General features: G+C 43.5%; 1 protein-coding gene across 1 annotated transcript in view; it reads right to left on the bottom strand.

The window, feature by feature from the left end:
* Positions 1–20,424, bottom strand: part of CELSR1 (cadherin EGF LAG seven-pass G-type receptor 1) — a 164,278-nt gene that overhangs the window by 56,691 nt on the left and 87,163 nt on the right. The window contains exons 3-5 of the mRNA XM_031059007.1: positions 19,078–19,300; positions 14,637–14,752; positions 11,932–12,020 (exon numbers count right to left, since the gene is read on the bottom strand). Of these exons, the coding sequence (XP_030914867.1) occupies positions 11,932–12,020; positions 14,637–14,752; positions 19,078–19,300 (428 nt within the window). The remainder of the gene's footprint in view (positions 1–11,931; positions 12,021–14,636; positions 14,753–19,077; positions 19,301–20,424) is intronic.

Below are 20,424 nucleotides of genomic sequence, written 5' to 3'. Positions count from 1 at the left end.
GACATATTTTTGCATCCAGAATGTCAATGTGGCTGCTCTCAGAGTCCAAGAAATACCTGTGACACTTATGCACAGCAACTAACCCCTTCCTGGACAAATCCCTGGTGACACCTTGCCAAGCAAACTGCTTCTTAGTGTGGTAATGGAGTCACATTTCTGCCTATAACATCCAGGAATCCCACACTTTTCCATGGGCTTCCTCCCCCATGGCTGGATCGTTGTGAGGGTCCCCTGGCACACAGAGACTTCTGCAAGGCCAGGTAACTGCAAAGTGCTGCTTCCTCTCACTACACAGACAGATACAAAATACCTGAAAAGTTACTGCAAATCAGTGAGTTACTGTAATTTACTACATGATTTAATTGTGATAACAGTGCACTTCAAACAACTCGCACCAAATTCCTGAGGTGCCATTCCAATGACTCCATGGCTTTGAGCAAGGCCTTGCCAGGCTGAGCTGCAGAGCATAACCTTCAAGCCCTGTCCCCAGGGCCTTAGGGTGAGCCAAGGACCATTCAGATTGTGCCAGGTCTCATGGAGATCTCAATAATCACCATTTTGGGAGGTGCCACTAAATGTTTTGGGATTTTTGCAGTGCAGAGGTGTCAGATGGCTTGAGCAAACTGGGCTCAGGAGCATCACTGGGTGCTGGGTTCCCCAGCATGACTGAGAGCCCCACACCAGGAGGAAAAGCCACACAGCTGACACTCAGTTCAGATGTGGGGTGCACACCCTAGATGGGCACACAAATGAAGCCTTTAAAACCTGGGTGATGCGAGAAGAGTAAGCACTGAACAGCCCTGACAAAGATGAGGCTTCCAAAAGAGGAGGGACTCAGGCTGATTTTGCCAAGACACAGTCCCTTACTGTGCAGATGTGTTCTGAAAAGTTACTGTTTGTGTTTGCATATAAAATCACCACCACAACAATCAGTGTTTTTCAGGTGGTGTTTGCAAACTCTGTGAGAGCAACAGTTCCAAAAAGCAGGCGGGGGAGAGAACAAGCCAGGCCCTGGGCACATGCTTTCCCTCCCTTCCCCAGTCCCAGAGATTTCTCAAAGCTGCCACTGAGAGCTGAGCTGCTCAGGGCTGGGGAACAGGTCACACTTTACATCTCAATGACCTCCCCATGACTTTCACTGCTTTACACTTTAATTTCCCGAGACACAGATTTAGAGGTGAGTTATTTGTTATTTTGTGTCAAGACAATGGAATGTTGCTCCACAGCCAAATCCTGATTTCCTTTCCCAGATATCAATCACTTCACACTTACCCTCCACCAGAAAAAAAAAAAAAAGCAAACAAAACACCAACAAAAACAATTACTAACTGAAATCCACACGAATAAATAATGGTGGAATTGCAGGGAGGGACTTTTAAAACCAGGCTCACATATCTTTGTTCCACAAGGGCAGATCAGCTGCCCACCCCCCATCCCTTTACACCCACTAACACCTGCAAGGGCTCCACAACCAGCCAGAGCAAGAAAAAGTAAATATTAGCCAGGCAGCCCTCCAGTGCTTTTCAGGAGATGTTAGGAATGTAAATGGTTGTCATAGGCCAGGCCAAAGTCCCACTGAGGGAGTGGTAGATGCTGTGCAAGTGTGTAAGAATGGGGCAAATGTGCAGCAACAATTCTGCTCCCTCTGAGCTTTCCACCTGCAATACTGCAAGCTGGAACTCAAGACAGGTTTTCACAGGATTCTGTCACATTTTTTGAATCTATGGGACTCATGTTCTCATCTAATCAGTCTTCTGCTTTGTACAACCACAGAACATAACCCAGTGAGTCCTGCTCAATAACATCACGTGCACCCAAGAGAAAATGTTCCTTTAGAAAGGGAAATAGTGACTTGATTTAAAGATTTCAGGGGACAGCAAGAACATCAGAACTGTGGGCAGGTATATTAATTCTAATCAGAATCTGTCAAGGTTCAGTCTCTGTATAGCAAATCTACGGTCTTACCTAGAGGAGGACTTTCATTGACGATCCTCTGGATTTGGGTGGAAGAGGATGAATTTGACCTCAGCAAGGATGTGAGTGTATGAATCATGAGCCAGAAAACCAGGAAATGACTCACAAAAGGAACTATTTTTTCTGAGAATACCTTTTCTCATGGCATTTTAAAAATTGAGTTCTGAGCATGTGGGAAATGATATCTTTTGCATTCAGACACGAAGAACATATTTTATGTGTTTGACTAGAACAACATTCTGAACTTCAAATGCAAAATGCAGAATGCTTTCGGTAATGAAAATCTCATTTCTTTCTTTCCTCTAGCTGCTTGCAATTTTAATTGATAGGGTTTTTTTAATGGCCATGCCCAGTAGCACCAAAAATACAGATCAGTAATACAAATGCATAGCTACAAATCCCTCATACTCTCATATTGTACATGAGCCTCCAGCACTACTTACCACATCTTTCACCAGTATACAAGCCTACCCACCAAAAAGGACAATAATCTGCTGATACAGCAACTTCTGTTCTTGTAAGAAAGTTGTGAAAAAAACTTCATAACCTGCTTCTGGCTAATCACCTTGGAATTCCAGTCAAATTTCCTTACCCACTTGAGCTGAGAAGTAAATTAAACATGAATGTCTCTCAGGATGCTGCTTAAAAATTTTGGTTGTGGCTAGAAAAGAAAGTGACTTTTACACTTGAAACGTTTTTTTCTTGTAAAGCTGAAGAAACCCTGTGAAGAAACCCTTTCTCTATGAAGAACAGGCTCCCCAGGTACATGGGTAAGTACATCTAAGTCCTCAAAAACTTGAGCTAATGAACTGACTGTGGTCATGCTCCCTATGGTTTTGGTGTCCTGCAGGCTTCCCTGTGCATAAGCCATGGCAGAACTTTTGATCCCATGAAAATGCTGTAGAAGGAAAAGCATCCAGCACAAATTGATGATCTGCTGAGGTGTACCACCCACACTGCTGGAAGTTAGCACCATCCACCACCTTGCTGTAACATCACTGGCTTCCAGACCCTGCTGTACATTCTGCTGTTAAACAATTCACAATGAGATGGGTGATAAGGGAATGGTAACATTGGAAGAAATATGGTTAAATCTGAAGTAAGAATACGTGGTTCTTTTAAGAGGAAGCACTATGTTGTAATGTGCTGCCCTGCACACTTATGAGAGCCTTTAAAAGATCTATTGGCATTTCTTAGAAATATCATGAATTTAGGTTTTGAAATGCCACAAAATTCTATTTCCTTCTGGAAAAATATGCTCAGAGAAGTAGGGTGCTCCTAATTGAATATAATTTTCAGTATTTCCAGTACCTCTCCACTTCCATGGTTTGCTTGACATGGCAATTGCTATTCTGCATTTTTCTTTATCAAACAATGCCAAGCAATGCTGAAGCAGGTCTGTGTCAATCAGAAATGCTGTAAACACAGCATGTCAATCTGAGCCAGCAAAATCCAAACTCTGGCAGTGCCACATCTGATCAACAGTGGCATTACCATAATCTTCAACAACTGCATTGTTTGTTTAGAAAATCTCCCTCAATCCCTTAACAAATTAGTCTGGAAGCCACCAAGAGGATTAACTTCAAAAATTCTCCCTCAGCTCACAATTAAATCTGCTCCGATGTCACCAGTGATAGACATTTGCGTAAGTCATACCCAAACGTTATTGCTAATTGTTTTTCCAGTTATTTGGCTTCTGTTGGGGTCTGTCTTTTCCAACCAAGTTACAAAACTCAGCACTCAGCTGGGCAATCCTGCTCTGGTGCAGGAGGTGCTCCCCAGCACAAGGGGCAATACCAAATACCTATCTATGAATTTAATCACCAACCACTTTTCCTGACTGCTCAGATTCAGAGGTAAACGATACTGGGTGGTGTCTTGGATACTGTGAGGGCAGTGTCTTTCACCCAGGGTCCAATGACAAAGTTATGCCTAGCTGGTGGCAGCTATGTGGCTTTTCTCCAAGGAGCTGGCAATCCCTATTCAGCTGCAGGCATGTGCCTGCCTCATAAATCACCCACAGTGCTGGCAGAGCCTTGGCAGGCTCAGCAGGGAGACCAAGAGCTGAGCAAACAAGGTGTTTGTGCTGGAAAGCTCACACGAGGTGGGAGTGGGGTGGCACAGGGAAGCCTGTGCTGAGCTACTGCCTGATGCTGCCTGCTGGTCCTGGGGCAACAGAGTGGTGAGAACCCAATCTAACAAGGATTGGTTCCCTTTACAGGAAAGAAAGCAGTAACCAGTGCCATCCTTGTTTTTTGGCACAATTTTCACAGTCTGAGTTTCACTACAATGTTGTAGTGAAAGGCACTCTGCCTTTTTTTAAGGCAAAGTGGGAAAATCAATTGTCAGTTCTGGATATGGAATATATTTCCATAACAGGCAAATTTGCCATCAACAGAGATGGTCTCTGTTTTCAGAAGGAAACAAGATAACGTATCTGTCAGCTCCAAAGGCACCTCGTGCAGGGGCATGTGTGCCAGAGGCAGCAGGGTCTGTGCTTGTCTCTGCAGCAGACTGTCACAGGTTGCTGCACTCATCCCACCCTATTGAAAACAAATTGCTGCATTCACCTCTCCAGCACAGAGCTGCACCACTCCCACTGCCTGCACTGCCTGTGCCACCTGTGCTTCTGCCCTTGGATTAAAAGGCACTTCCTGCCTGCCCGTGTCAGGGGATTGCAAGTGGCCACCATGCTTCAGCTGCCCATGACTACAACAACACACAGCCCTGTAGATCTTGATTTTTGGGGTATGACTGTGTCACCCCCTCTTGGTGATGGGTGACTGCATGAAACTTGGTCTCAGCAGGCTCCTGGGTGGGAGAACAGGGATGGACCTGAGTTTTCAAAATAAAAATTCTGCGTACACATCCTCAAGTTGCTCAGCAGTGCTCTGCCTCTGGCCACTGTTAGGCAGTTGTGTCACACAAGCTCCCAGAATCAAAGCAGAGGCTCTAGTAAAACACAGGCAGTGATGAATGTTAGAGATTTGCTGTAAAGATAATCCTGAAGATAATTCTGCCAACAAGTGGCAGACATAAGGCGTGCAAGAGTATAAGAAATACAAGGTCTGTACAGGACTGTACTTCGCAACTGGTTGATTTTTCTGCTTCATTTAGAAAATGGGGGGGATGCATCCTTAGCTCCCCAGAAATGCAAAAACTCAGCAAACCCCAAACCCAGTAACCTTCCCTTTACATGTCCAAGCTTGCCAGGTACACATTGCAATTTTTATCTCCAGGTCTTTCCTCCTTATAGAGGAACTACAGAAAGTCTTTATCTGTTAAGCCCCACACAGCTGCTCACTCTCTTTCCCCACAAAAGGATGGGGGAGAGAATCAGAAGAGCAAAAGTGAGAAAATTTATGGGTTGAGATGAAGACAGTTTAATAGGTAAAGCAAAGGCTGCGCATACATGCAAAACAAAACAAGGCATTCATTCACCACTTCCCATGGGTGGGAAGATGTTCAGTCATCCTCAGGAAAGCAGGGCTCTGTCACATGTAACAGTGACTTGGGAAGACAAATGTCATCACTGTGAACATCCCCCTATTCCTTCTTCTTCCCTTCAATCATATGGCATGGGGTTCCCCTCTGGTCAGCTGTCCTGGCTGTCCCTTCCCAGCTCCTTGTGCACCACCAGCCTCCTCACTGCTGGGGCAGTCTGAGGAGTAGAAAAGTCCTTGACTTTGTGAAAGCCCTGCCCAGCAGCAATTCAAATGTCCCTGCATTACCAACACTGCCTTCAGCACAAATACAAAACAGCCCGTACACAACACAGCCCATATTAGCTACTGTGAAGAAAGTTAACTTTACCCCATCAAACCCAGTACACTTGGGCATGGCAAAAATTGCACATGGAGATGAAGAGTGTACGTGGAGTGAAGGTGGGTGGTTCAGAACAGACCAGCAGATGCTTTTTGTTTTAACATTAAGAGCATTGACAGATACTATCTTCAGGTATGCTCTTAATTTATGCCTCTTTGGACACCTATATTCACAGAACTTCCTTTTTCTGACCACCATATTGCCTGACTAGCCACAGGAACAGCATCATATAAAACTGTGACCTGGCCTGGAAATGCTTTTTTCTTCCTAACTTTTCCTCCATGACCCTGCCTCTCCTTCCACTTTATCCTGAGTCCTGAGCAAGTGCAGATAGGATCTGTTTCTCTGTTGTGAACAGCTTTATCCCAAGTCTACCTGAGCTGGCAGCAGTCCCAAATCCACACCATCCTCAAGACCCTCAGCTGCCTACAGCTGGATCACATAAGCTCTGTCCAACAGTGCTGGAGAGCCCCACTCAGATGGCATGAACAAATGGGGTTCACTGAGGTGTCCCAGATATGGAGCTGGTGGGTTTTGCCCAGAGGCCACCCCTGGCATCCACAGCCAGTCTGTGGGCACTACTAGTGATCCATAGTATGGAGGATTTGTGGATGCAGACTTCAAAAAATCAGCTCTGTGGTGCTACACACAGCTGTAGGGGCAGGGTAAAATAACCCTTCAGGATCAGCTTTGGCCAAGGAGCCCCCAGGGGAGGGAGGGAGCTGCCTTCCCACCCACCCACTCACCCACTGAGCAAGCACAAGGGGAGAGCTGCTGTACCCCCCCCAGGTATGGAAAATAAGATACAAGTGGGACTTGGCACTGAACCACAGGGTGTTCTGGCACTGTAAACAGCTTTCAGCCAGTGGATGAGGGATAAAACCTCCATGAGATGAGAAGGCACTGGCAAATTCTGGTGCATGAGTGGGCTGACAGCTAAATCTCTTCAGTATTAACTCAGTCTTCGGTGATATTCAAGCTGCAGCTTGCCCCAGCTGAAGGCCAGTTAACTCGAGAGAAACCATCACTTACCACAGGCAGGAAATTTTTGAATTCATATGTGAGTCTAACTGAGAGCAATGCACCTCTTGTCCTTTGAATTCACAACACACCGAAGATCAACCCTAATCACCCTCACTTCTTTCAAGTTTATCTCTAACTGAAGAATTTGCCTGTTTTCTCTGCAGTTTTCTTCAGGCTAAGTGCAGGTCTGGGTTCTGCTGGGTGGGAAGCACAGAGGGATGAGAGTCAGCAGGTCCCTACTAACTGTAATCACTCTGAAGGGGTGGGCTACTCCCAAGACAGCCAAATATCTGAAACAAAACCCATGGCATGTCTCAATCAAAGACATTCAAGGAGGGAGAGAAAGAACAGCAGCTTACTATTGATTATCAGATATGAGAATAAATCTCATCCCAGTTATGGAAAAAGAGTAATATTTGTCCTGAATAGCTCATCCTAGGAGACTGTAGGCTCAGAGACCAGTACAGTGGAGATACTCTCCTAGGCACCCACCATTTCACACCTCCTGACCATGGAAGTGGATCCCACCACAGGCACTGCCAAACAGCACACCGAAGTTGTTCCTTTTGTGAGTCACCCAGTGAGTCATTCAGGGCTTTGTTCACCCTATCCCCCAGAATTACTGCACTGCACATCAGACACTCACTGAGAGCTTGTTTCTATATGCTTTTCCCAGGTTTTCTGTCATTGAGGTAAAATTATCCTGTGCTCCTTTAAAGAGAGCACAAGGACCTTCTGCCTACAGAACAGTAACATCCTTAAGCAACTTGGATGTCATGTATGTATAAGTAACACATAATATACAGAGCATATAAATACAAATATACAGGTACATGCCCTCTATAATTAAAGGAACATGTCCATACTCAAAATATTTTTATGTTGTGCCAAATGATGAATTCTATCCTGAGGTAATGAGTCAGGTGAAACATTAACATAAGTTTGATGGTATATCTCAAATGCTGAACAGAACTGTGTTTCTATCAGGAGTTTGGGAGAGTGGCCTGAACTTTGCACTTAATTAAAAACACCACACACTACTGGGTTCAGTAAAATTTGCTGTTCCAGGTACTACCTACAATCATACATGACTCTGTATGTGCAATGAATGCCAGACAGTTCATATAATGCCATTGCTACTGAGCATCATCACCATCAAACATGGGTGTGCTCCTATTCCAAACAAGTATCAGCACAGCTAAACCTGGTCACTGTCACTCATGCTGCAGGCTCAGGAGAGCCAAAGGATGAGGACCAAGCTCCAGCAGAGGCTGACTATATTCGCATCACCTGGAGAGGAAGTATAGTACTGAGGCAAATAGGGCAGCTGACATTGCTGCTGCCCCCTACACCAGCTATCCTGTAAACAAGCAGCAGGCTGTTTCTACTATTTTTAAATTAGTTTCATTTACCAGGCTGAAATCTTCCCCCTCCTTCCACTTTTCCTTTCAAAATAATTTTTTAAATTCCATTTCTTCTAAATTTCTTATCAATATATACCTCTTGAGAAAGCAGGTCACCCACAGGTTACCTTTAATTCAATACCTCCCATTGATTTTAATGGCTGCAAGATCAGGACCCCACTAAATAATGTGTCTGAGCTATCAGAGTCAGCAAGTGGCCTTCCTCCCTGTCTTCCCCCACTGTCAGCAAACATCGACAATGGCAAGTAACAGGTAAACTGATACTTTGCTACTGGGAAGCTGAAAAACTTCTAATATAGAACTGAAACCAGATAATGGTTATAAAACACTCCTAGTTCACTTCTGCTGTCTTATAACTTCTAATTCCTCCCCCTTGATGTCTTCCCTTCCAGAAATTCAATGCAGAGCCAACACTTGGTACAAGTTCCATGTGCCTCCTTCAGGCACTTCTACTGAAACCAGCTGGTTTCCTCCAACGAAGGGAGCATCCATTTCCATCACTACACAGTAAATGAAATGACATTGCTTCCCTTCCTCTGATACAATCTGTTTCCTTACTGCAATGTTTTACAGTGCTGGCACATAGCAGGGTTGGTAAGAAAGCATCAAATACTTGAACTGACAGAGAACTGCTTTGATGCCTCTCTGCAAACACAGAGGAGCAAAGCCAGCTCTGGACTTATCTTTTACTGATGAGGCTCCAGTGTTTGGTCCCAAGTGGCAGGGAACCTTTCATGATATGTAGTTAATTCTAAACCATCATTTTTCAACAACATTAAAGATAAACATTACCAAGCACATCGCTTCTGAGCTAAGTACAGAAAATACTTCACAGGAGTCACTTCTACACTTGTTTCTCATTTCATTATGGTTTTTAGCAAACTGACTTTGTGCAGGGTGACTTTGCACATCGCCAGGATATGTCTATTAAGAAAACAGCTGCTGCTCAAGTTTTTTAATGCAAGACAAATCAATAAATTGGATCTCCAAGGATATCTGTGATGATGATTATTCCCATGGACAACATTGGCAAGAGATGTCTAAAAAGGAGCAAAGACCAGAAGCTCCCCAGGCAAACAGCAGAATGGAAAAAGGGGGAGGCGCACCAAAGGGATGCTGGTGGAGGCAGCCCCTGTGGCCCTGCTGCCAGGAAAAGACAGAGGCAGACAGGAGGGAGGAGAGTCCAGAAGGGCCTGAAGGTGAGGATCAAACATGAGCCAGAGACAGGGAGGAGGGAGACAGCTCAGGGGAGCTTTGCATGCTCAGAAAGGTTTCTGAGCAGAACAAAGGGACTGTGTAGCCTTGGGATGATGAACTGCCACTGCAGTAGGATTTTGGAAAGCGTGGAAGGATGCAGTAGCTGTAAACTAATATGTGTGCATAATTTCATATTTCAAAACTCATGAGTTTTGGTCCTCTGTTATTCAAACATCTCAACTGTGTCAAGTTTAGACACAGCATCCCATTTATCTTGGCACAACTCAAATCCCTAAATTGTCCCTGTCTTTTCAACCTCCTCACAGGAACTTTACTTCCAGCTTTGTTAAAACATGAAGCAGCCAAGAAACTGCTGTACAAACAAATACCAGCTGAGGTGAAGGCTTAACCCTGGGGCAGGGTGTGGGGGCAGCCTGGTGGGCAGGGCTGCAGAGCTGCCTCCAGCTGTCACTGCCCTGCAGCACCCACTCCCTCTTCCACTGCTGGAGAGCTGGTGCGATGTGCAATTCTCAGATGTGCTGGGAAGTGCTGAGAGCACTCTGAATACATACTGGTGAGCATTTACTACTTGTGCCATCTACTCAAAGTTGTGAGCTCCCCCCTCCAGCCCAAATTTAACCATCCTGCAATAAATGCTGCTAAGGGGAAGGTGATGACCTCAGTCTCTCACACGGACAGCAAAGGGCACAGTGCAGCTCTCCACACAGTGACCCTGCTTTTCATCACTTTCATGTCACACAAGTGGCAAAGGCAGTAAATCAGCAGTGTTTCCTGGTGTTTCACTCTGCTCTCCCTCTCTGCCATGAATTTTGTCCTGTTCAGTGGAGACTGGCTCATTTCACTTCAAAAAACTGGGGCAGAAGAAGAAAATGATGACAGGACACACATGTTAACAACGAGAAAACACCAGCTGCTAACATGGCTCACTACCAGTCTGCTTGAACCATAGCAAGCCCTGAAAATGAGGCAGGGGTTTATTTTTAACATCTGTGTCAGATCTCTTTGCCTTTTAAAGAGCGTTCCTCTGCTGCTCAGGCCCCTTATCTGCTCCTTGGCACTTCAGTGAGCTGGTCCAGCAGCTCTCCCTGCAGCTGTGCCCAGGGGCCTGAAAGCTGGAGTGTCCCTCCACTGCCTCAGCAAGTGCTGTGCACTCTGCCAGAGTAATCCTCTAACAAATATGCAGACCCGGAAACAGCAGAAGAGCTTCACAGTGTCCACAGATGTGTGCATAGCAACACACCAAGTTTCACTTCTACTTCTCTGGGCTCCAGATAGCGGAGAATATATTGCATATGTTAAGCACAAAACTTAATTAAGTTTAATTTTTTTAAAAATATAAAATACTAATAGAAAGCTTTTTACTACCTCAATAAAATATCCTTAGGCTAGGAGATCCTATCTAGGACTCAAAATAAAATTTTAATCCTCCCATTCAAACTGCCACACAAACTGTGATGAAAGGATGCAGCGCTGGAAAATAAAAAAACTTGCTGATCATATTAATCCTCCATCTTCCATTCAGCTTCCTACACCAGTATCCTGTTTCCTTTTTAACAGCCAACAATGCCTCTCTATTTCCTTATGTGATTCCCCTAAAATGCTCCATGTCAGACTTAAAAGCAACGTCTCTTAGTCACTAAATGAACTCTAATTTTTGTTATGGTTTATAGAAGATCTCTGACATCTACCTGTAAATAGTGACACTGTACACTCTAAAATCCTGCTTTGTGGTTCGTCATGAAATGGCTGCTCTGCACAGAGAGCCTGCAATGCTTTTAGTTTAGTCAGTCTGACCCTGTGACCAAGTGGCAGCAGAGGGACAGGGACCACAGAGTCCACCTCTGAGTGCCATGGACTGCATGCAGTGACAACTTTTGAGTTTCTCTTGTATATCTTTTTATATAGCAGACAAAAAAAACTATTTAGTAAGACAGTGCTTTATTACTGAAAGCTGTGAACCTTTTAATAATCATATTTTCCAGACCAGAGAAGCTAGTGCTAGCTAAACCCACCCTTTGACAAGAAAAGACAGCTATAGGAAAGAATTTTCTTTGTTTCAGGAAATTCTGCCCTAACGGTTGATAGTTATTACACTGAAGGCTGCTGCATAGCACAATTTTTTTAACAAGACACAAATGAATCAGTTGGTTTAGATACACTGACACTTGTAACAGCTTAAAAAACTGAAAATGAAAATAGCTCCAAGTACATGAAGGTTTCCCTAGGAGTACTTCAAAAAAAAAACATACTACATCTAGTTTTGCTTTCCTGGGTCAAACCCCAAACATCCTATGAGAGAATTTTTGTCCCAGGCAAGGTAAGCAAGACCAGTACCATTTGTGCAGAGCTGTACCAAGGTGACTGGTGAAACAAATGCAATTCAGGTCACCTGCATATGTCAGGTCAGAGCTAGCTGCCCCTGTTGCTGTATGAACAGCAGGGCTAGCAGCAGCAGAATCAGCCTTACCTTGTTGTAGTACTGCACCTGCACCGAGTGCCACTGCCCGTCGCTGACCCCGCCCGCAATGAACGGCGCCACCGTCGTGGTTGTCTCCCCTGCAAAAACAGCCAGGAGGGAAAAGTGAGTCACCATCACTGCAAGGAACAGAGAGACTCTCACCGGGCACAGCATGCAGACACCTTGCTTCTTCAGGGAGGAAATTGGGTTTGTCCTGCAAGAAAATAAATACCTCCATTTCCATGGAGTTACTCTGGTGCACAGAAACCAGCTTCTGGCACATTTGGGTGAATTATGTTGGTTTTTATCACGCTTCTGCAAAGCATGGTAGCAGATGCATTGGGTAGATACAGCTATTGCTGAAGTGACCAACTGAGGGAGAAATGTACATGAATTTTTCTGCATTTTTGCCAAAAGCACCCTTTGAGGTGTTTTTTAGTATGATTATTGTGATGGGTTATTTTGTCAGGGAAGGGAAGCTACTCCCTGTTAGAGCTGAGAAAGTGAAATCCAAAAGTACTCTAGTACAAAACCCATGGTAACCTTGGGCTCAGCAAAATTTTACCAGTGATTAATGAAATTATTGGCAGCCTTTCAGTGTTTATATTTGAAAGCAAGGCTTTGCCATTGCAATTGGAAAGCTGAAGCTTTTAAGCCAGGACAGAGTCAGCAGACCCAGCTCAGTAACCAGGCATATCTGTTTCAAGGTAGCAGCAAAATAAACATTCATGTTGAAAGTACATAGGCCTGGCACAGCAGAGATTGCTCACCCTTTCTTTTTTTTTTTTTTAACAGTTGGAAAATTCTATATAATAAACCACAGGAAAAGTAACTCCCCCCGTAAACTAACAAAAGTCATAGTATTGTTGAGCTTAAAATGTACTTTCAACTCTATATTTGCAACAAATATCTAAGTCAACTATTATTCTTGTGTCCCCTACTCTCCTTTAACTCCCATCCTATATATTTCTGTGATTTAAACAATACATATTTCAGTTTAGCATGTATGACATCCTGCTATGATGGTTTTTATCATTTAGTGATAAAATCTATACAAATAATTGGGCTTTCTATTCAGCTATCAAGTGTCTGCAAAAGGAAGATCACTGTTCTGCAATCCTTTTGCTCTGCTTTCTGAGAAAAAGTTGTTGCGACACGTAACACAGTGAGATCAGATGTCCAAAACTTGTACTGTTCATTAAAAGCCACTTAAAACTATAAAACATAAACCATTCTCCTTCCAAAGAAAATACCATTTGTAATATGCAGGACCAGACCTGCTCTCAGGTGCAGCAGTGGAAATCTAAATTTAGTTTCATGTATCTTAAAGCAGTTCCTTCACATTTAAATGCATATAAGTGCAAGCAGAGTTTATTTTTTCCCATTCATCCTCAGGGTACCTTCCAAGCAATTTGATTCAAGTTTAGACAGGTGAAGCAGAGCTACAGAAGAAAGCACATCTCTCTGCAGCATGTTTTTTCCTTACACTAATCCATTCAGAAACCTGCCTTAAAATCTAATTTGGACAACTTTCAGGTAAAAAAGGGGAAATGTAACTGGATATCTTCAACCCAAAGGGCCCACAAATGCACTCAGCATTGCTGGTAAATCAATGGGGTCACGTGGGATTTACCATGGGGTCTGAGGGCAGCAGCCATCACTGGTGATGAGTGTGCAATATCAACGCAGGCTGTGCTTCTGCTTCTATGGCTTTACTGCTTGCAATGTCTCACTTTCCACAAAAATAAAACAGGAGCTGACTGGGGCCCACATGTCTGCCCTGAATATGGATAATGGGAAGTAGCAGGATTATTTCCTGAACTACATGCCCAATATAGAGGCACAAACATCTCACTTGACCTACACATAACTCCACTTGACTTAAAGGACAACAGCCCTTTCTAGATATTTGTTTTAGTTTCAGTAGAAAAAACCTTAAACCTGTGACAACCAGAGTTTGTCTGCACTACTGAGATTTCATTAAGTCACCAAAGCCTTGCCACCGAAAGCACAGGTCTGCTTCTGGGCATATGTCCTGCCTGAACTTTGCTTTTCAGCCCTCCCCTCTCTCTTCTCCAACAAGCACCAAAGACACTTGCTCAGTCCTAGTGCAGAAAGCAGCCAAAGCTGCCACTTGTTGTTTCCTGGCCCACTGTAGCAATGAGCATGCAGCTCTCTTCAATTTGTTGTTTTTTATGGCTTCTTCTAAGAGGAGGTGCTTCTCCAGGGCAGAAGTGCATTCTAGAGACAGCACTGCTCCTCCCCAATCCCTAATGAATGGCAGACCATTTTCACTTCTGCTAGCTTTTCCTTTGGCTTGCATTGATTTTTAAGATAACATTTATGCACCTCTGATGGTGTACTATAAACCCACAACATTTATGACAGTATGATAAAATGAAGTCTCATTTAAATTTAAGCAAACATTGGCTTGGAGGCCCGCATTCAGGCTAGTGCCAATCTTTTATAGTAGTCATAAACTCTGGCTTTTATAACTGATATGTTGACAAGCTCCTGTCTACGACAGTGAGAGTAATCACCACAAACCGCTACAATCTGGAGTACGCCCGGCATCAGTTGTTTACTGTGCAATGTCAGCCAGTAAATTAATGAGGCAGCAAATAGCCATATAAAATCACTGAAGTGCATTTCCAAATGGCTTGAGAGGATCTCCTGACTTCAAGGAGGAATGCTTGACTCAAGTGACAGCTCACCTGCAGAGAAGGTGAGCTGGATCTGCTCCTCAATGATCTCCAAGGCAATGAAGTCGTGCTTCTCGTTGAAACGCCCATTGTAGAGGAGGAGGGCGTTCCTCTCCCTGGTTGCAAACCTAGAACACAGAGACATGGAGTTAGCTTGTGCTTAACAGCTTATGGATTAAAGAGTGATGGTCAAGTCACCCAGAAGAAAGGAGGCTTTGTGTTTAGCAGATAAACAAGCCTTTGAATCAATCTGCAGACAGAAAATTGTAAAACTGAGGAGTCAGCCGCAGGATAAATCTACTCTTTCACAATCAACAAGGCAAGCAGATGGAAATTACAGAAATCTACTCTGCAGAGATCTGCTGACCCTCACGAGGGCTAAAATTAGGCAGACACAAGATGCAACAGCAGTATCTGACACTCGCCAAACAGTAGCACTTACTACACTCTTCAAACAGTGTGACAGCTAGAAAGCATTTCACTTCAAAGGAGGGATCCTTGCTGCCTGCTTGCTGTCTAAATGCTACAGCGTCCTAGGACAGTCACCAACTGATTAAAAAAGCCTGATGGGGGAATAAGGCGAAAGATAAGAGTTACTTTAATAATGCCATGTGGAAAATCAGAGTTAGTCAATCAACAGGTCAGTCAATTGGAAGAAGGAAAATAAACACTCAAATGATTTCACTAGATCAGCACCAACAGGTGCATTTGGGTTTTGTTTTTCTTGTGCAACTAATATGGGATGTATCTTTCTTGCAGAAAAAGGGGAAACCCCACTTTTAAAAAAGCCTATTTTTTTTTGTCAGCACAGACCATTTTTTAAATATTTCTGCTTGTTGTGAGTATTTTATATTTTTAATTGAATTCTCTTATCTCTGGAGAATTGCACACAGCTTTCATCTACTCAGAAATGCAAAAAAAAATTACACTTTACATAAACATTTTTACAAAGATTAATATTAGATAAAGAGAGAAAAAGAGAGAAATCATGGGAATTTCTTGCATTTCCCAATGGCAATTTAGTCTGATTTTGTATCTTGAACTTCAGGAAATATGCCTGATTTAAATTAACCCATTTTCCTACAAATGAATGAAATACTGAACACAGCTAATGAAATGAAATCTGTCTTCCACAGACACAAGAAGTGACTCGTGCCTGTCATATCATGTCTAATAGCAAGAATCTCACGTGATGCAGCAAAACCTGCATTTCAGAATGGGAACCAAGCAGTATTTTAGAATACTAGGGTTGGTATTTGAAGGAAAAAGTTCCAAAGATAAAGAATAATTTTTACCAAAATTTTTTGTCAGACATATGTATGCTGTGGATCACACTGATTAGAGACCTTTCAGAATTTGAGCTACATAGAAATGGGAAATTTTATTCATATATTTTTTAATGTTTTTGAAGGAAAATGAATTGTTCTGGTTCAAAAAACAGAAGTCACAAATTTGATATTTCCTGTAAAATTCAAATTTCAAAGAATATGCATTATAGTACATAAAAATATTAATTAATGTTTGATTACTTTTAATTAGTTTTGATATACATATTTATTTATAGTTTTATCATAGTATAATAGTATACAAGTAAAATGCAAACTAAATTAATTAAAATAATACCATTGAAATACACCAATATTATCAAAACACGGATTTAATTTTCACTTTTCACCATCACCATCCTGTTTAACAGGAATACAGTGCCTGTTAAACATTTCCCAAGACTAGTTTTTCATGGATAACTGCTTCATCCAAATATTTTGATCTGTGCAGAATAATGCCAGTGCTGCTTCTTCAGTGGGCAGGAAGATTTAGTCTGGCAGCAATAACAGGAAGCTTAGTTCTTTTTGAAAATATTTTCTCATATTCTTACAATTTCCTACAATAATTTTAAGTATGAAACCATTCTTTATTAAACTAATACGTTATGAAGCCATTTTGTATATTTCTTTATCTGTGTTCAGTTCCATTCTTTGCCACTAGTCAAAAGCAACTTTTATATTATACTTGTTGTTAAAAGCACTACTGCTTTTGAACTCGTCTGGTTGTCACCCACCAGCTGGGGGGAAAAATGCTGTTTTTTCATAGAAGGGATATTTTTCATTTCATGACACAGGAAGCAAAAGACTCTTTCTTACCGAATTTTGCATAAATAATGAGAAAACCTCTCCAATAAGTGTCTCTTGGAGTGAAGGAGCAGTAAGTGTTGGAATTAAGCAAGGAAGATACATAATATTGGGAGCAGAAAGACATGCATGGTCAGTAACTTAAATACTTAAAAAACCCATTTTAGTTATGAGACTGGACAAGGCAAATATTCTGCTTTTTGCTAGGAGTGGGTCATTGAGGCTGAGGGAAGCTGCACTCCCTGGGATTTTACAAATGCTCCCAAATCACAAAACATGTAATGGTAAATCATCATCATTAGCAGTCAAACTGCTAATTCTTGCTGATCCTCACATAATGTTTTCCTCCTCCACTGAAGGATAATAAAAGCCAAAGAAATAGCTAGTGTAAATAAAAGTGAACTTCAGGTATGAAAAGCTAAATGTGTGGCCATTGCAGACAGTGGGGGATGAACCTCACAATGGCCTAGAAATCTTACAGTCACACCAAATGGAGTAGGCAGCGTTTAGCTCATGACTAAATAAGCCATCGTGGTTCTAAAGATGGTGAAGAAACCACGGTGTAAGGACTACTCTTGTACAGTACTTTGCTATTTCTCAACAACCTCTACACAGGGCATTTGAGTAATTTTAACTTAAAGCACCCTAAATGTCAAAGCCCTCTTTCCAAAAGCCTGAAAAATGATACCTCATGGCTGAGGGGACAAGTCAAGGGTAGTGCAGGCAATTCAAGCTGGCAGCCAGCCCAGACTGCACCTTTGTTTGCTCACTGTGGGTCTGACAAATCCAACAGAGCCATTTGCTCCTCAGTTTTTCTGTGTACTTAGACCTGATGCTCTAAAACAATCTTCACAGGCACAATTCTCTCTTGGCTTGTGTGCAAACCACATCTGTGCTTTCTGATTTAACCAAAATTTCAAGATTCCATAAAATTTTGACTTTAGGATTAAGGCAGATGAAAGATAAAATGGTAGAAATCCTAAAATGATAGAATGGTTTGGGTTGGAAGAGACCATAAAGACCATCCAGTTCCAGCCCCCTGCCATGGGCAGGGACAGCTGCCACTAGACCAGGTTGCTCCAAGTTCCATCCAGCCTGGCCTTGAACATTTACAAGGATGGGGCATTACTTACCTCTATTAATAGTAGCATTACATGGGGAGTCTCTCTGGGATCTTAGCTCAGGAAAGTAAACTATGCTAAAGAACAGTACTGAAAAAAATGCTGTAAAAAACTGACCTGGCTCCTGACAGATATGAAACACCAGGTAATGGCTGGGTGCTGGAGGAGACATGAGCCTGAAGCCTGTCTGACCTCCCTGAGCACTTTCTCTGGGCAGATACACACACAGCTGCTGCTGTACCTATCAAAAAAAAATTCCCAGCTCTGCTCTTTGGGGTCAGGACTAACACATTTTGTGTTGTTTACTCAGTCAGCTGTGAGGGAAAACCAAAAATCAATCCTGACCAGCTAAACCATGGGAGAGCGGCAAACCCAGAAGAGGGGTTTTTCCCTGGTGAGGGAGAGCCCTTGCCCATGACTGTGGCTGCTATCATTGCTTGTCCTTGCCCACCTGAGCACCCCCAGGAGAAAAGTGAGAGCCCAGAAGAAGACTTCCCAACATGTGGATGTTGGGGCAGGTGGGATGGGGATAACACTAGAGCCTGAGTGCTGGGATGGGACCAGAAGCAGGACCTGGGTGTGAAGGCCAGAAGGAGCTAAGTGAGGAGCTGGACCAGTTGGGGTTGTCCCAAAGCTGGAACCTGAGAAGGACCAGATGGTGGTCAGCCATACGTCCTCTCACAGGTGAGGAAACAGGAGATGGGAAGAGTGCTCCCAAGCAAGGAGCACAAATGGATTGGTTCTGAAGCTGGGCTGAAGGTCAGGAAGCCAAAGGCCCAGACAGTAAAAGTATCAAACCCAACATTCACCCCAGCACTTCACAAATGGATTGGTTCTGAAGCTGGGCTGAAGATCAGGAAGCCAAAAGCCCAGACAGTAAAAGTGCCAAATCCAACATTCACCCCAGCACTTCTGCAGCTCAAGGCTGGTGATGGGTGGCCAGAGTGGTCCTGGTATCCATTCTCCCCTCTCCATCACCCTGTGTTACAACAGGGAAGGTTGTGAGTCAGCAACACAGCAACATCCACAGCAGGGCAGAAAGTCAAATGCTTTCAAATAACATGCCCTGCTCACAGGAGTCACTGTCAGACATCCCTGCAGTGACCTTCAGGGGCAGGTCTTTGGTGGCCATCAGTACATGCCAAACAGTCCCAAGCTGGAGCGAGAAGCCGCCAGCCCCAGAACCCTCCCTCCGGGACTCACATGAGGGACACGGTGAAGTGGAAGCGCTGCCGCAGCCCCTTGAAGGTGATGAAGGACTGAGGGGGGAAGCTCCTGGTGGTCATCTCGCAGTAGGGCCGCTCGTACTCGCCGGGGGGGCACTCGCACTTGAAGCCCCCGATGAGCAGGTTCACGCAGGTGCCCCCGTTCTTGCACACGCCCGGAGCGCAGCGGCCGGAGCGCGCGTTCACCTCGCAGGACTCTCCTGCAACGGGAGAAACAGACGTCAGGGAAGGGGGCACCTCAGCCCAGCATCAAGCTGAGACACTCAGCTACCCAAGGGGTTCTGCTACAGGTCAAGCTGCTTCCAAACTTCTGCACCTGTTCCCCATAGCAAATGCGGTACAAGCCTGTGATTGCTGGGGATAAGAATGCTGCATCTTCTTCAAGCCTGAATTTTCAGGGAAGTGTGGAATATGATTTGCTGAGCAATCCTCTTGCAAATATCCAACAACATTGGCCTATGGTTTTCAGATTCCTTGGCTGCTTCCAAACTGAGTGACAAGTACAGACCTGGTGACGGATCTAGATGAGGGAGGTAAAAACCTGCACATTCTCTGTCAACCAAAATATGTGCAAATTGTTTTGGTATTTAACTATAGTTGGAAATTGCGTAAAACAGATAAATGGTTGCACTTTGTCTCAAATGGGATTTGGCTTTGCTGCCCATAGTGGCAGCAGGACATGGCTGAGCTCATGACAAAGCTCTCAAAATGTCTATAGCAAGAATAAGCAGGATACAGATGACAGAGGGATTGCTTCCACCTTTTCCCACACATGCATCCTGCAGGTGATGACAATTTTCTGAACCCTTTGGAGAAGGGCACATTAACTCTCCATAGAAGTTATGGATTCTGTGTGCCACTTGCTAAGTTTTTTCACCCCTAAATAATTTGTCTTTATTCATCCCCAAAGCATGTAGTAGGATGTGTTAAATACAATAGTAAAGAATGCAGTGTTTTGCTTTGTATGTATGCCATGGGTTTCTGTCCTGTGCTTGCTGAAAATCTGAGAATGAATCCCAATTTAAAAGCAAAAATGTACAGAGGATATTAATTTTAAAATATCTGCTGTGGCTGGGACAAAAGCAGCTGCTGCATTATCATTGTACAGAAAGCCAAACCCTCTGTGTGAGTTAATTAGTTAACACTGGTGTTTTGACATGTGTCTTCCTATGGTATGTTCACATCCCACATGTAAAACTGTTCAGAGAAACTGGAGGTGGCATATACAGCTGAATTGAACCCAGTAGCGGTGTCTGACAATTAAATGTAGAGCAGTACTACTCAACACAGCCAGCTGAAGGAATACATTTCTAACACTTCAGTG

Source organism: Geospiza fortis, unplaced genomic scaffold (genome assembly GCF_000277835.1).
Source record: "Geospiza fortis unplaced genomic scaffold, GeoFor_1.0 scaffold424, whole genome shotgun sequence".
In the NCBI taxonomy this organism is placed as follows: domain Eukaryota; kingdom Metazoa; phylum Chordata; class Aves; order Passeriformes; family Thraupidae; genus Geospiza; species Geospiza fortis.
Note: the sequence above shows the minus strand (reverse complement) of the source record. Positions and strands in the feature narration are given on the sequence as shown.